This window comes from Diceros bicornis, chromosome 6, assembly GCF_020826845.1.
Source record: "Diceros bicornis minor isolate mBicDic1 chromosome 6, mDicBic1.mat.cur, whole genome shotgun sequence".
Classification (NCBI taxonomy): domain Eukaryota; kingdom Metazoa; phylum Chordata; class Mammalia; order Perissodactyla; family Rhinocerotidae; genus Diceros; species Diceros bicornis.
In genome coordinates, this window is record NC_080745.1 from 34,607,595 (window position 1) to 34,624,064 (window position 16,470).

Genomic DNA, 16,470 nt, shown 5'->3' on the forward strand with positions numbered 1-16,470 from the left:
GGTGCATGAGAAAAAGAGACAGGGAGAAAGATGAGTGGAGAGAGGGGGACAGGTTCCGTGACCCTCCACCCCAGGGGTCCCTCCAGGCAACAGCTTGGGCCTTGCACCCCCAACTCCCTCCAACCCTGGAGGGTGCCCTGGGGGTCACAACTGGGAAGTGGGTGTAACTCCATTCTTAGGGATCAAGACACAGTAGGCCCCAGGACGCCTAGAGGACAAGTCACCAGCGGAGGTCCCCAGGCCAAGTGTCAGGGGCCACAGCCCAGGTATATGGGGCTGCGAGCAGCAGAGGGCACGTACAGTCAGTGACAGAGACAATGATCTTGCGCATGAGCTCCGCCTCATGGGGGTCGGGGTTCTCGCGGTCCAGCATGACGTTGGTGGTGCGGATCTTGCCCGTGCTGCTGTTGAGGCTGTAGAACTTGTTGGGTGGCTGGATGCTGTACACCAGGGTGCCATTCTCCCCCAGGTCTGGGTCCACGGCCACCACCTGCCCGGAGGGAACCAACACTCCACTGAGCCCAGCCCAGGGAGGGTGTCTCTGTGCCCCAGGCTGCCTGCCTGGGTTGTGCGAGCTCACGCCCACGTCCCAGCTCCCCACTGCCTGGGAGCAGGAGGCATCCTGGCTCAGACACACGAACTGGGCCTCCCTCCTGGCTCCAGCAGGGAGTCTGATGGGGGTTGGGAGGCAGGAGGTTCAGAAGATGCATCAGCAGAAGTCGTGGGCTCCTTGGCTTCTTCACTCACTCAGCTGTGACCTTTGGTAAGCCCCTTTCCCCACCTAAGCTTCGGCCTTCTGATCCGTAAAAGCAATGCCTAGCACACCGGCATATGGAGGCTCCCAATATCTCATAAATGCCAGGTCCCCTCCACGTACCGTGTCAACAGCCTTATGAGGTAGATACCTAAATTATGCCCATATCACAGATGGGGCTCAGCGAGGCTCCCCAGGTCTCCCAGGCAGGAAGTGGCTTTGGGTCCCTCCAGAGCCCACGTGAGTAGCCAGCAGGCAGCACTGCCTTCTTCTCCAGACACGCAGAGTGACATGTTCACGGGCTTTTGGGAGAGCAGGGGAGCCCCAGTAGGTCCATGACCATGGAACTCTTCTAGGTAGGGGCTGGGGAGTCTGAAGGCTTGCCTGAGCTTTTGGAAGAAACTGAAACTCTGGATTTTGGGAACTGGGTTCCTCATCACCAAACCTTCTCTTTCTTCCTTTGGAGCTTTTGCTTATGAGGCGATTTGAAGAGATTAGGCCTCTGTGACACCAGGGAGGACGGGGCATGGGAAGGGGGCCATGGACAAGCCACCCAGCTCGGAGGGGGTGGTCCCAGCAAGTTGGGACAGTCATGAGGCTGGGAGGGGAGGCTGGGGGAGGGGGAGAGAGGCTGAGTCTCCCTGGAGGTGGGGAGTGCCATCCCCCAGAGGGGGAGGGTTTCAGCACAGGGCCCCCCACACGCTGGCCCCTTTAACTGTCCAGCCCCCATTGGTTCCTCACTTGTAAGCCTCACCCCCTAAAAGGTCCACACTCAGCACTGTCCTAATGCAGGGCAACAGACCCCACAGCCCATTCTCTCCCAGGTCCTGTGCCCGCCAAGCCCCCGCTCTGCAGGGGACTTCTCCAGCTGTCCACCTCCCACAAGGGGAAAGCAGGACTCAGAGAGGCCAGGGCTAGACTCAAGGTCACACAGCACCAGTCTTGGGGCCAACCCTGCTCCCACCCTGGAGGCCTCCTAGGGTCCCAGGACAGCATGGCACCCACCCCCAGCTTCCCCCCCCAGGGGCCACTGTGGCACCAGAGGTGGACAAGATCAATGGAGGGGGTGACCGCAGTCCCCAGGGTCACATCAGGACAGTGTCATTCTTAATTCCAGGGCTCTCGGCGATGACAGTCTGACCTCGTCAGCTCCTTCATCTTACTTGATGCGGGGCCTTTTGTGCTTTGGCAGCAGAATCTGTCCCTCCTCTGGCTTAATCCCCAGCCGAGGTGTCTGTGGGGCCACCAGACCAGAACAGACAGATGGGCTGCCCTGGCTGAGGGCTCCCATCTGCCCCTAGGCCCCGGGGAGGCCGGGGGGGGGGAGGCCGATGCCGCTGATGACCCTGATCGCTCCAGGCCCTCTTCTGCTCCAGAGGGGGAGGCAGCCCTACTCCCAGCCCACTCTGCTCAGCCACCCTCCCTTCCCAGCTTTGCTGCACCAAGGGGCAGGGGTGGGGGAGGCTGTAGCCTTCCAGGCCTGAGGAGCCCTCACTGTGCTGTGGGCATGTTGCCTTAGTTTCCCCAGCCTCTGTAATGGGGACCCAATCACCCCGTATTGACCACAGGGCTCCTAGCTACTCCAGGTGTAACTTCAGCCGGGCAAAGTCGTTCTACTAACGGACGAAGGAGACCAGCAAGCCTTGCGTTTCTACAACGCTTCTCTCTACAGTCAGAGGAGGGAGATAGTCTTTAATTCCCATTATTCTGGATGGGGAAACTGAGGTACAGAGCAGTTAAATGACCTGTTCCAGGCCAGTAGCCTGTTGCTGAACGCACTGAGATCCGTTTCACTTGGGGGCGGGACGGGGCTTCCACTCTTCTCTCCCCCAACCCGAGTGCCCCAGGAGGTCTAAGGTGGCTGCTTCCAAGTGACCCTGGTTGGTGGCTGGGCTCTGATTTCTGGCCTCTTGGCCACTTCCTGTTCACGGGGTGGGGGCGGGGCATGGGAGAGGGCGGCGGGCTGTGGCCCTTCCTGCAGGCTCCCTGCTGGGCGATTCTGTAGAATCTCACCACTTTCCCCTCATATATTTCCCATTTCACACCCCTCATTTTTCTCCTGGCCTGACGGGAACAGTGCTCTCCCTCTCCCTCTCCTCGATTTTGCTGGAGGGCTTTGACAGGCTCTAAATCAGTGCCCATCAGCCAGGTCCTTGAAGGTGGCTGCAGGAGCTCGGAGGGAGAGCAGGGCCAGAATCTCACTTGCAAACAGAGAACGGCCACTCGGCAAGCTCACGCCTGTGTGGGTGGACGCCCTCGGTGCACACGTGTGCACGCAGACACACACGCCCCGCCAACTCCAAGTACACCCGAATGCAGGCACACACTCGTCTATACACAAGCTCTGAAGAACCACTGGGCTCGCCCACGCCTCAGATCCAGGGCCCAGGGCCAGCACCCCCTCCTGAGGGGCCCGTGGGAGAGTCCTGCAGCGCACGCCCTGGTCTCTCTCTGACAAGGAAGACCCAACCCGACCTGGTGGAGCTGGGGCCTGCTGGGTGCGGAAGGAAGGTGAGCAAAAGTCCCTGACAACTTTCATTCACAAGTCTTTTGAACTCTTACAACGTGCCTGGCATTGTGCTGGGCACTGGGGCTCAACAGTGGACAGACAGGTGTGATTCCAGCAGGGAGGCGGACGATGATAATAATGACAGCCATCCTTTATCAACCACTCCCCATGTGCCAGGACACTTTGTGTATCCTGGCTCACTAAGTGCTGACCACACTGTCAGTGGGGACTCTAGCTATCTCCATTTTTCAGATGAGAAGATTGGAGTACAGAGAGGTTAAGTAACTTGCCCAAGGTCACACAGCTGGAAAAATGGTGAGACTGGGATTAGAGCCTAGACATTATGGTACCAGAGGTTGTCCACTTAATCACAAAGCTAGGTTCCCTCTTAATAAGCAAGCAACCTAACAAACACATACAGACTGTGGGACCAGCTCTGAAAGAATACGAGTGTGGAGAGGGCAGAGCTACTTAAGGCGGGGTAGTCAGGGAGGGCCTCTCTGCAGGGGGGTATTTTAAGCTGGGACAGACAGAGGAGAATGAACCAGCCATGGAAAGAGCAGGGGTGAGGAGAAGAGGAAGAACACTCTGGGGGCAGGGAGAGCTTGTGCAGAGGCCCTGATGTAGAAGAGTTTAGTGGGTTCAGGAAACTGAGAGGCCACTGTGTGTGTTGTGGGGAGGAGTATGGTGGGTGTGGGAGGGTGGTGGGAGATGAGTCAGGATGTGGGCTGGTCCTATTCAAATATCACCTCCTCCTGATGTCACCTCTGGGTTAGCTGTTCCCTCCCCTGCAGCCTCCTCTCACACCTCAGCCACCGCCCCTACCTCACCCGGGGCCTCAGAAGCCCCCTGGGGGTCCCCTCAAGGTACTAACATGTACCCACATATATATGCACACATACATTTCACAGCTATACAATTTGAAAGAATTTTTATGACTATTCCTTTCGAAATTATTTTGCTATGACAAATTCAATTAATGTATTGGCTTCTTGATTTCTGGTGTCCTGGCAATCACCACACGTAACTGGGAATTCCAGAGAGTTCTGGAAAATTCTCAAGAATTCTGGAAAATTTAACCTATAATTCGTCCTCAAATGTACTGAAATTTTTACAAACACTAAATTTCATAATTATTAAAGTTGTCATAATATATTTGGTAGATCTTTAACAGAACAATTTTAATTTTGGTTTCCCCTTTTCTTTCTGAACTTCTGAGTCATTATACTTTTTTTACGTCTCAACACTACCCTGGGTCACTGGAAAGCTTGAGTAGCCCAATCCTGTGCCCACCCTGTGCCCAGGGGAAGAAAGGCCACGTCCACTCTGTACTGAGGGGTGGGCTCACACGTCCGTCTCCCCAGAGGTACAGGTGGGGTGACCTGTGGGCTAGGTAGCTCTGGGAAAGCCTCTGGCTCTTACGTAGGGTGGGATGGGAAGCAGTGGTGGGTTTGAGCAAAAGAGTGACAAGAAGCTCCCTGAGCAGAGCAGGAGTGTTGCTTCCTGTTCCCTGAGACTGCTGAGCTCGGGGCCCAGCACACAGTGAGTGCTCACTGAAGGTTTGCTGAGGTTTCCTGGAGAGGGAGGAGGTGCTGGGCAGCAGGCCCCTGGCCCACTGTCCACACCTGCTCATGGCCCAGAAGGATGTGAGGAAAGGCTGGAGACCCTGAGAAGGCCACTGGGGACCAGATCTGGGAAATGCCCAGCCCAGCAGATCTACTCTTTGCCCAGCAGGTGGACTCTTCAGTAACGGCTCCCCTGGCTGGTGTCCCATGCAGCCACTTTCTCCCAGAGACCCTTTCCTCACTTGCCCCTCAATTCCTTCTGGGAGGAACTTCCCAGAAACATAAAGCAAGGGTAAGAGTTGACCAGACAGGTGTTCAGAGGTGGGCATCCAGCCCTCTTGGGGTCCCTGCCTGGGGCTTCCTGGGCTAGAGCCCACAAGGTGGCAGCAGAGAGCACCCATCAGCTCTGAAGCCCTAGAAAGCTGTGGAAATGGCCCAGGGTGGTGGTTTCCAAATCTGGCCCCGGGCTGGAAGGAATCCTCCGACTCAGAGCTCTGAAAAACCACCGATTCCAGACCCCTGGCCCCCAACCTACTGGAATCTCTGGGAGGGGGACCCGCACACCAGCTGAGAACCATTCAGATCTTGGACACGTGGAAAGGAGGGCAGAACAAGTGTGACTGCCAACCCTCCCCCTCTCTTTGTCCTTCTGTCTAGGTTGATATCCTCTCCCATCTAGACCCCGGGGGACCTTGTCACCATGGGGTGTAGCTGATGAGGGCTGGGGGCGGGGAAGCCAGGCATTACCAGCCCAAGGCTGCCTGAGCTTGGGAGGGTGGAGGGGCAGCTTTCCTGGAGAACTGGGTGTGCAAGTCACCACCCTTCTCCCGTCCCACCCCAGCTCTCCAGTTCTCAGGGCTTGGGCCACCTGCCAGGGCACTCCCGAGCCAGCAAAGGAATACGGGCTGGGCTAGGTGGCTTCAAAGTCAGACAGACCTGGGTTCGAGTCCTGGCACGACCTCTTACTAGCTCTGGGACCTTACCAGCTCTGGCAAGCCCCTCACACTGTAAGCCTCAGTATCCTCCACAGTCCAAAGGGAGCAGTGAGTCCGTCTGCCATGTGACATTATGAGGATGACAGAGAATTCATGAGAGGCCCCCAGTGCAGCGCCTGGCCCATCCCAGGCCTTCAATACATGGGGTGGCCAGGAGCTGTGAGATTCGTGGCCATCTTAAGGCTGGCTAGGTGGCTGTGGGCCTGGACGTTGGGACAAGCCTCCCCAAATGAGGCAAAATGGAGCACAAGGGTGAGGGGAGGAGAAGGCCTCATAAATGTGAACCCCAGAGCAGAGCAGATCAAGTGGGGTGCTCGACCCTGGCTTTCCTCAGCTTCCCCAGGACATCAGTCTCGATTCTGGATTCCCCAAGGCTATGTCTCCCTTCCCCACCACAAGTCACATTCCTGCACACAGCACTTCGGCGTACACGCACTCAGCACGCACAGGGGCCTGTGCAAACCTGGAACATCCCGTGCCAGGAGATCCCTGGGTGAACTTCAACCCCCCGCTGGGAGTCAGCCTTGGAGGGAGCTGACCCAGGCCGATGGCGGCAGTGACAGAGCGGTAAAGGGAAGGCTGGACAGAGCTGAAGCTTGTGCGCTTTGAGGGAGGGGCCTGACTTGCTGAGAGGGCTGGGCGCTCTCCTGAGGGGGTGGCCAGAGCCCTAGGGTCTCAGGGCAAGTGAGGCTACAAGCTGAACTGGCCCTAGCTCCCCTGGCACCATCCCTGGGCTGCCTGCGCGCCCTCCGACAAAGCCTGAAGCCCACTGTCCCTGAGGACTGGGTAACGGCTTTCCCCTGACCTCTGACTATCTTGCACAATGCAAGAGAGATTCTGGAACTCTGCCCCAAGGGCTGGCTCAGAGGGAAACATTAAGTTCATCAGCCCCCCAAGGGCAGGTCCATAGGGCTCACAGGGAATGGCAAACACCCTCTAGGAAGGGTGGCCTGGCAGTTCTGCTGTCTCACCACCACTCACCGTGGTCACGTCAGAGTCTGGAGGGGTCATCTCCACCAGGTTGATGTAGTAGGGAGCGTCCTTCCAGGTTGGGTGGTTGTCGTTGATGTCCAGGAGGGTGATATTGACCTGTGAAGCCACAAGGGGCGCTGTGGGACGCACCTAGCTGAGCTGTGCGAGGGCAGGGCCCATGAGGGGGACACACTCAGATGCCTATGGGGCATCTTGGCATTAATGCCACCACCTCCACCCAACCTGGGGGCCTCGGGACAGGGCCTGGACTTCCAAGGACAGGAGGGAGCCAGGACCCTTCCGAGTCCCATCAGGAGGCTGGGAAAGGATGAAATGACCCAGAAATCCTTCCTGTGACCTGGGACTTCTCCCACCCTACCCCTAGTCTTGGCTGAAGGTGTCTGACAGGGTGAGGGAGGTCTGGGATGGGGAGTCCAATCAAATCTCTTGAGCTTCCCAGTCAGTCTCAGCTACAAGCCAAGCAATTTCCCTGCTCACCTGGCAGCTGGGTAAATTATTTATAGAGCTCTGAATCCTATTAGCAGGGGCCTCTCGTGACAGAACAGGGCACTGAGGATTTTTCTTCCCTGGCCCAGAGATACCAACCCCAGCCCCTCTGGCTGGACAAGGATAGGGGCACCTGCTGTTGGTAGGGTGTGGGCCATGGAGAGAGGTCAGGAGAGGGCTCCCAAGGGAGAGCCGAAGAAAGCAATTGAGGACCAAGGAGGGGAGGTGGCTGGAGTGACCATCAGCCCATCAGCCTCCTCTCCCACAGAGGGTCTTACTGACTCTCACTCCCCCACTCTCTTCAGCAGCCAAGAGCCCAGTCAGGACCCTCCAATGTCCCTCCTCTAGCCTCCCACTCTCTGAGGCACCCTTGGCAGGGTGACAAGGCCTGGGCCTCCAGGCCCTCATGGGTCCTACTCGCTCATGGCAGGGAAACCCAGCATCCTTTCCTGGCACCACGAGTGTTAGGGTGGGGTGGTGCAAGCCCCCGGGGACCCTCCAGGGCACTGCTTCCTGCTCTGAGCCACTCTTCCTGGCAAGAATACCTGCTCCTGTTTCTCGGCAGGTGCCAGCGTAGCGAGGGGCCCATGGGGCTCAAGCCTTCTGCTACCTGCCCAGCTGGTCTTTTAGGGGCAGGTGAGAAAATATTTGCCCCTCTTGAGTGCCCCACGTCCCAGGTGGGAATGCCTTTCTTCCCTATAGCTGTGGTGGCCCCAGGGCTGACCTTGGCTGACAGTGGGTTGGTACCTGCCACCCTCACTCCACTCCCACTGCCTCACTTTGTGTCCTGAGGCCTAAGAGGTACAACCTGAAGATGACTGGGGAGCAGCACCTGATCGGCAAGTGGGAGCTGGGGGGCAGGGGAGGCGTGGGCACTCACAGTCGCGATGCCAGTTTTCTGGTTGTGGCCCACGCCCCCGTCCACTGCTCGCACGATGAGGATGTATTCAGACTTGGTCTCACGGTCGAGCAGGGAGGTGGTGGTAATTTCCCCTGCAGGAGAGAGGGGAAGTTTGGGTGGGTCAGGGAGAGATCGGGGAAGGAGGGAGAGAGCACAAGAAGGAAGGAGAGTCAGAGCACGAAAGAGATGCTTGCGAGATCAAATGATCCAGCAGAGTGTGCGTGCGAGCGTGCATGTGTACATGCGCGCACTGTGGGGTGGTGAGATGGTACTCACGGAGGGAGCGAGGATAGCACCTCAGAAACTCAGAGCTGGGCAATATAACCCCGTGATGAGGGGGTATTTTCAGATGTGAGAAACCCGAGGCTGATCACGGGGTTGGGGGCTGGAGAACAGGGCAGGAGGGCTACTTGGCCTCAAGCTCTGTCACAAAGGACCTTTCCTTTAGACTTCTGCCATCAGCTTCCTGGCTTTATCACTGGAACTAGTTACTTAAAGTCTCTGTGCCTCGGTTTCCTCATCTGGTCAAAAGGGAACAATGATAGGACCTATGTCATAGGGCTGTTGTGGGATGGATTTAGTTTCCATGGAAAGCTCAGCACTGCACCTGCACTATTTATCCATACAGTCACGGAAATACAGCAGCAGGACTGAAACACGGCAAGTGTTTCACACATGTTCTGACTTATGACTCATTACTGGACAGTTCAACCTATGGTGCGTTGAGAATTAATAGTTATAAACTAATGTCCTTAATTACCCTGAGTCACATAATCATATTGCCTTGAATTTTTTTAGTGCATAAGCAAGTTATTCTATTAATACAAACATTTAAAATAGACCATAGTTTTTGTCAGCCTGTTTTGATTTTTCTTTGTATTTGGTATAACTAAAATATGGAAGTCATCTGGTAGTGGTGTGCTAGTAAATGCTTGACAGCCAGCTCCCCAAAAGAAAAAAAAAAGGCATTTGCCGATTTCCATGGTGTAAATATTCCCACCAGGGCCCATTTTAAACTGCCAACTTGATGGCATTGAACTTGGATCTGGGAAGAGACGCACGCAATTGCATCCTGCGAGCAGGTGTGAGCACGGTAGCCAGGCCATTGACCATCTCACATGGACCACAGGAATGAGCCTGTATTTGAGGACAGTGAGACCCAGATTTGAATTCTGATTATGGCCCCTTCCAGATGCTTGGCCTTGGGGAAATTACTTAATTTCTCTGAGTCTCTGTTTCTCATCTGTAAAATGGAGATTAGTATGCCCTTGAATCAGAGCTGTCGTGAGGATTAAATGACTGTAGGTGAAGCTCCCAATACACAGAAAATGCTAGTTTCCTTCCAATGGGCTGTGGAAGCTCTCCAAGGGGACTGTGTGCTGTGCATCTTTTTATCCCCATTGCCTAAGCTGGGTGACCTGGGGCAAGTTACTTGACTTCTCTGTGCTTGGTTTATTCTATCATAAAACAAGGGAGCTGGGCCAACGGCCGCTAGGCATCCTTCTACTCTCACATTTCCCTTCCTGCCACACTGGCCTGTCCTGTGGCCTGTGCATGGCTGAGAGGGAGCTGGGGGTGGAGGACAGGGCAGCAAAGGCACGAAGGCCAGGAAAGAAAGACTGGCAAAGGTCTGCCTGCTGAGCCACGCTCCTTGCTGGGGTGGTATCAATTAATTGGCAGGGCGAGGAAGAAATTAATCTCTAAAAAGTTTTAAACATGAACTTGTCGGCATGATAGATGGCTCCTCCTGTCTGGGAAATTAGATCCAATTAAGGCCACCTTTGTGGAGCAGGCCTGGCTAATTTGACCGAGGAGCTCAGAGGAAAACGCTTACACCTTGGGAGCCGAAGGAGCTGTGTTAAGGCAGCAGGAAAATGTCCATGTCATTGTTAAAGGCGCCGGGGTGGAGACAGGGTCCCTGACTGGGGAGGCAGGGCAGGGCACTGAAAGGTCACTGTGCCCGTCGCTGTATCTGGGTGGCAGCATGTGGCTCTAACGTGGCTTTATACAATGTAGCATTCAAAGTCTGGGCTCTGGAGTCAGGAGCTCAGGCTCTCCGAGTCCTCAGTCAAGTTACTTAACTTCTCCTGTGCCTCAGTTTCCTCATCTAGAAAATGGGGATAATGCTACTACTTGTCTCACGGAGTGGTGAAGAAGGCGAACTGGGACAATGCGGGTCAGAGCACTTAGAACAGGGCTGAGCACCTGGTCAATGTTAATTAACGATATTACTGAGTCCCCTGGAAACGTGGGCTGCCAGAGGGTGGATGCTCCTGAGAGCAGGGAGGAAGGCCCAGGATGGCCCTGGATGTGTTCAGTCTTTGTCCACATCAGCACCAGCCATCTGCTCCCCAAGCTTCCAGGAAAAAGGGATGAAAGAGAGATTGAAGGCAGACTTTGACCAGAGAGGCATGGACAGAAGACTTAACGCCCTGCTGGGTCACTGACCACCTGTGGCAGGGATGGCCAGAGTCCACCAAGGATTCCTGCTACCTTCCCAGGCTAGGATGGTTGCTGGAAAGTGGCTGTCAGGCCAGGGACTACGTTCCCCAGCCTGCCTTGCATCCAGCCAGGGCCATTGCCTGGTTCTGGCCACTGGGATGTGGCAACAAGTGACATATGTCACCTCCAGGCCTGGCCTATAAACATCTCCTTGCACAATACACCATGTTCTCTTTTCCCTTCTGCAGTGACCTTGAAGCCACAACATGCAAGGGGCCTGGGTCCCAGAATCACCAGGTGGAAGGCTGCCCACTGAACACGGCATTGTACTGCTGTGTGAGTTAGAATTTCTGTTGTGTTAAGCCACTGAGATTTCAGGGTTTGCCTGTTTAACATCTACAGCTCCCTTACCTAATACAGAAATAGGTACCTGGAAGTGGGGAGCCTCGCATGCCCACTAAGCTGACTTGGAACTCTGTGAGGGAAGGGCCTTGTCTTATTCCATCCTGCACCCCAGCACCCACCACAGTACCCGGCAGAGAGCAGGCCCCCATTGATAGCTGAATGAATATCTGAGTGAATATCCATGGGCCTCATGTTCCTTCCCAGCTTCTGGCTGAAAAGCCTGGGGTCCCTTGTTGCTTTTTTATGTCCCCCACACAAGCCCTCGAAGCTTCAAGGCAGAGAGAGATCTGGTGGGAGGCATGTGGAGAAACGCAGAGAAAGGTGAGAGTTACATGGGCTGAGCAGGCAGCTGGGGATGGGGGCCCCTGGGTGAAAAGACCAGGAAGAATGCTGGTGATAAGCTAACTGTTAGCACTTGCTCTGTGCCAGGGGCTCCTCCAAGGGTGATCCCTGGAATGACTCAGTCCACACCACAGTCTGAATAGGAGCAGCCTTATTTTGCAGGTGGGGAAGCCGAGACACACGCCGTGTTAGGAAGAGGAGAAGGATTCAAGAATGAGGTGGGCAGCTGAGGGAGGGCGACACTTAGGCTTGAAGAAAGGTGGCCCTGAAGAGTGGTATGTTAGCCGGCCCTCTGTAAAATGGAACACATTTTACACGTAACAGGGCTCTTCACCATCGAAAGACACCCTTCAGTGGAGAAATTCACGTTGTGATTCTGAGGAGGGGTTGAGATTAGTAATCACACCCAAATTAACATTCAGGGATAAACCAGGCGCGCAAAGCTGGCTTGCTCAAAAATGGGGGCTTCCTGTGAGAGGGTGGAGACCCTGGCCCAGAGGCAGCCCTGGGCTGGGTATGGCGAGTCAGCCTGAGGTGCAGAGGACCAGAACAGGGCTCACCTGAGCGGGCGTTGATCCGGAACCGGGAGGAGCCCTCCAGGGAGTAGATGATGGACTCCTGGCCGTACTCCCGGGAGCGGTCCAGGTCTGTGGCATTCAGGAACAGCACCGTGGCTCCTTCAGGGACACAAAGGGGCAGGGGTGTGCCACTCACCCTGGCCCCGCAGCCTCAGGCCCTAGGAGCGGGCCGTGGGACCACCTGGTGACCAGCCCTCAGGAGGCGGGCAGCTTGCCCGCAGGGGTGACCCAGGGATGCTAGTGGGCTCAACCACTTGCTCCCATGGCCCAGATCCTGGGCTGTGCGGGGACAACGCTCCGCGGAAGGTGGGACCTGGAGCCTGGGAGGGATTGAGCCCGCCCCCCTCCCCCTCCTGGGCCAGCCTCAGGGAGCACACCATGGCCTCTCCCCCACGCCTCCCTGGCTGGCCACCATATTAAATACACTCACATTGACCAGCTTTGACTTTGAGTCAAAAAGAAATGAAGCTCCATATTAAATTAGTCTACATTTATTGTATTCAATTTCAGTCTTGTTTTATCTTGTTCACAAGGGGCACTTATAAGGGTTTTTACTTTCTCCTTAATGTCCAGTTAAGGCCCTCACCTTCATTTTCATCTCTGCGAAATCCTGGGTTGGGGGATCAGCCTTCCTGGCTGCCCTAGCCAGACCCTGCGAGCAGTCTGTCCTGAGGCCGTGTCCGCCAGAGCTGTGGCTCCAGCCCCCTCCTGCTAGCTCTGGCAGGACAGTGGGGAGGCTGAGTGTGCAGACTTCTGGAGTCATGACACCCAGCTGGAGTCCTGCAGGACCTCTAGCCAGTGCCTTAACTTGTCTGAGCCTCAGCCTCTTTCTCTGTAAAATGGGTCTAACTATAAAGCCCAACTTGTGGGGCTGGTGGTGAGGATCCCGCGGGATAAAGCCTGTGGGTGGTAGCTCTCCAGGAGCCACAGACACAGTTTCTACTGTGCTGATGTATCAAAAGTCCCTGGGGTGTAAGGGGCCTGGTGCGGGGCTGTGGAACAGGCAGGTCATTCTAGCCCCTTCCAGGAGGCCCTGGGGCCTCTGACCTGACTCTCAGTCCTGCCTGGAGCAGGAGGACAGGTACAGGGACCCTGACACACCCCCTATCCAAGCATACTCAGCGTGGAAGAGGATTAAGTGCCATGATGAGGCCACTCCTGAGCAGAGGCCCTGCGGATGGTGTGGAGTGCACGAGGCCACTTCAGCAGTCACATTCTCCAGGGGCTGCCAACTGGGAGGGGGAAGGGTGGCGGGGCACAGCCTGGCACCCAACAGCAAATCATCAGACTCCAGGAAAGTACTATGAGGCTCTATTTAGAAGTTTCCATGGTGCCAGGGGAGGTCTCCCCGGACGCCAGCTGTCCCTGACTCCAGCTGTCCCTGACCCCAGCTGTCCTGACTCCTCCCCCTGCTTCAGCAATTCCTGATATGGGTGTCTTCCCCACTAGAGTAGTATACTTTTGGTGTAAGAATGAAGCTATCAGCCTGGCCCCAGGACAGAGCTGGTCCCCTGGAATCTGAGCGTGGAGCTGGTGGTCCTGGCTCTGCAAGGTGGGCCGTGCCACCTGAGACCTGGGCCAGGGATGAGCTTCTCATTGTCATCCTCACGTAGGAACACACGCCAACCTTCAAGGCCACCCCTTCCACTGTCATGGTCCCTGGGGCCTGCCTCACAGCACCGTCATCTCAGAACTCTCTGTACACTCTTGTTTAATCAACGTTGTTGATTTAATTACTGCTCACTATTCTCTTTCCTGCTAGAACATAGCTGCAGGAGAGCAGGGACCAAGAGCCTAGTGGAGTGTCTGCACATAGTTGGTGCTCTGTGATTAGCTGCTGGCTGGCAGACAACTAGACATCTCCAAAGGGTCCCTCATGTGTCATGGGAAACAGACAGGGAGGGGCACAGGTCCCCTGAATCCGTGTGCAAACTTAGGTCTGCACACTGTATGTACCAGGACTGCCGGTTTCCTGCCTTCATGCCCTCCCCTGCCTGGGCCCATACCTGCCATGATGTTCTCCACCACGGACACGAAGTAGGCAGGCTTGCTGAAGGTGGGAGGGTTGTCATTCTCATCCTGGAAGGAAAACAGAGAGGTTGCAGGAACCAAAGAGGCAGTTGGGGCTGGTCAGCTGTCGCAGGCTGGCACCAAGGGGAGGCTGGGCACAGCTGGCTGAGGAGCACTGGCCTCAATGTATAACCAGAGCCACATGGGGTGCCACAAGAGGGCCAGGTGCCCTTCCGGTTGGGCTACAGTTAAAGAAGGCAGGACAGGACTTGGGGAAACACGTGGGCATTGGGAAGGGATGGTGAGGGCCAGGGAGATGGAGAATGAAGGCAGCACTTGGAACTGCCTACAGCTCTCGCCCCCTTGGCTCCCCCCATCAGTCCTCCAACTGAGCTCCAAGCTTACTCCAGTTCTGCCCCGCTCAGCTCATAAGCTGGGGATGCCCACCCGGAACCTCCCTCCCAGCTCCACCAAGACGATGGTGGAAGGTTCTAAGAGCCCTCCTAGAAGTGAAGGGAGAAAGGAGCACTCCAACCCAGAAGTATGCAGTGGCAGGTGGGGGTCAGGTGTTCCCAGAGCCTGAATTCTAGAACCCTCCACACACAACAGAACAGCTGCTCCTCTGCCCCCCTGGGCAAACCCTGGCTCAGAACCTACCACCTCCAGTTCTGGAGCAATCCCTCCTCAGGCCCAGTCTTCTTCAGCAACCAGGTCAGAGGGACAATGGTCAGTGGCCATGGGCTGAACTGGCAGGCTGGGGCCCAGGAGCAGCCTCGGCCTCCTCCAGCTCCTCCACATGCTATCTCCCTCCTCCACAATCAAGGGAGACTTTCCTACCCTTTAAGACTCCCACACGCACCAACTGCCTTTTGCAATCACTCAGCAAGAATTCCTGCCTGTTCCCCACTTGGAGGAAGCCTCACTGACCCACCTGACTCAGAGCTTTTTCCCCTTTCCCAAGAGCCCTGTGCAGAGCCCAGGGGTCAGCCTGGGTCACGACCCCCTGGGGAGTCTTTAGGCTGCAGTCTTCAGGGGTGCATGCTCTGAGGGCTTCATTTCCCCCAGGGAACTGGGAGCTCTTTGAGGGGAAGACTCCTGGAGTACGCCTCTTTTGCTGGAGTTACGTCTGGCTGAGCAAGCATGAAAGAGGCAGGCATGCTACCTGGCCATCCACCCCTAGGGACTTCAGAGAATCCCATCCTGCAGGGACCGTGGGTGCCCAGAAAGGAATGCTCTTCTTTTTCCCCAATCTGGCCCCTGGCTCTGGACTGCGCACCAGCTCCTGCTGACCTGTCCTCTCCCAGCCTCAGAGAACTGGCGGTGTGAGGACTCACTTGACGTCCAACACCCCGACAGCAGGCCTGGGCACGCCCCTGGCGCGGGCATGAGTGCCCCATATACGTGTATATTTAAGCCTTCTGCTTGGCTGCACGCAACGGCGCCGAGAATGTCAGTGACAGAGCATGAGGCAGAAACTTATTAGCGGTGATATTTCCCCGGATCCTGGTGCTGCATTCGCTATTAGTTCTAATTCAGCAGCTCCCTCTACAAAAGCTTATTGTCCCCTAATGGGAAATCTACAAACCGAGTTTGACTTCTTTATTAAAAACCAACAAGCAGTGGATGAAAAGGAATCACCTGGCCCCTGTCGCCGGTCCCCTCCTCCTTCCAGATCCCTGTCGCTTTGATCTGCCTCTCCCCACCCCCAACCTGGGCAGTAAGTACTGCCATCAACTACTTCATCTCCGCTGGGTTTTTTTTTTTTTTTTTTCCAGTTGAGAGAAAATCCTTTCGGTGGAGAGAGGAGGCAGCCCAGTCAAGTGACAGCTACTTAAAAATCACCCACGTGCAAAATCCACCCAAAGGCGGTGACCTTTTCAAGTGTGGTCCTTAGACACAAGTGACTACACAGTCTGAAAGCCCTGCTCGGGAGAGGATGCTCACTCACAGCCCAGGCAGCACCCGTCTCTGTTGCCTGACCCTCCTGCTGCCAGGGGCCAGGGTGGACCCGGAAGGAAAGTGCAGGGCCACTGCTGACCACATGGCAGCTCTGAGGGAATCTGAAAACAACGCCCCTTCCGCTGGGCTGAGGTGGCTCCATGCCAGGGAACACCCCGGCTTGCTGAGTGGACAGCGAGGTAGATTCCTGCCCCCACACCCCCTGCACATGGAGACCCCGCTCCTTGGTATCAGGGAGGGAGGCTGAGGCTGCCGGCCACTCTTTCTTTCACAGCGGATGAAAGGTTAGTTCAGTCCCTTGGCCTTCCTCTTCCTGCTCGCTCTGGTTCCACTCGAGGGGCTGAGGCAAAAAGAGAAAGAGGCCCTCCCTGGGTCCCTTCCTTAACTGAGCCGCAGGGTGGGAAAGGGACTGGGGTTTGGGGCAGTCCCTGGGTTTCCAGATCCGCAGATCTTTGAAGACCTTGCTGCTCCAAGTGTGGTCCCCCGACCAGAAGCATCAGCATCACCTGGGAGCTGGTGACAAACGCAATC

General features: G+C 56.0%; 1 protein-coding gene across 1 annotated transcript in view; it reads right to left on the reverse strand.

Annotated features, from left to right (window-relative positions):
• Positions 1–16,470, reverse strand: part of LOC131407585 (cadherin-23-like) — a 326,276-nt gene that overhangs the window by 31,617 nt on the left and 278,189 nt on the right. The window contains exons 18-22 of the mRNA XM_058544366.1: positions 13,977–14,049; positions 11,953–12,069; positions 8,183–8,295; positions 6,805–6,912; positions 301–490 (exon numbers count right to left, since the gene is read on the reverse strand). Of these exons, the coding sequence (XP_058400349.1) occupies positions 301–490; positions 6,805–6,912; positions 8,183–8,295; positions 11,953–12,069; positions 13,977–14,049 (601 nt within the window). The remainder of the gene's footprint in view (positions 1–300; positions 491–6,804; positions 6,913–8,182; positions 8,296–11,952; positions 12,070–13,976; positions 14,050–16,470) is intronic.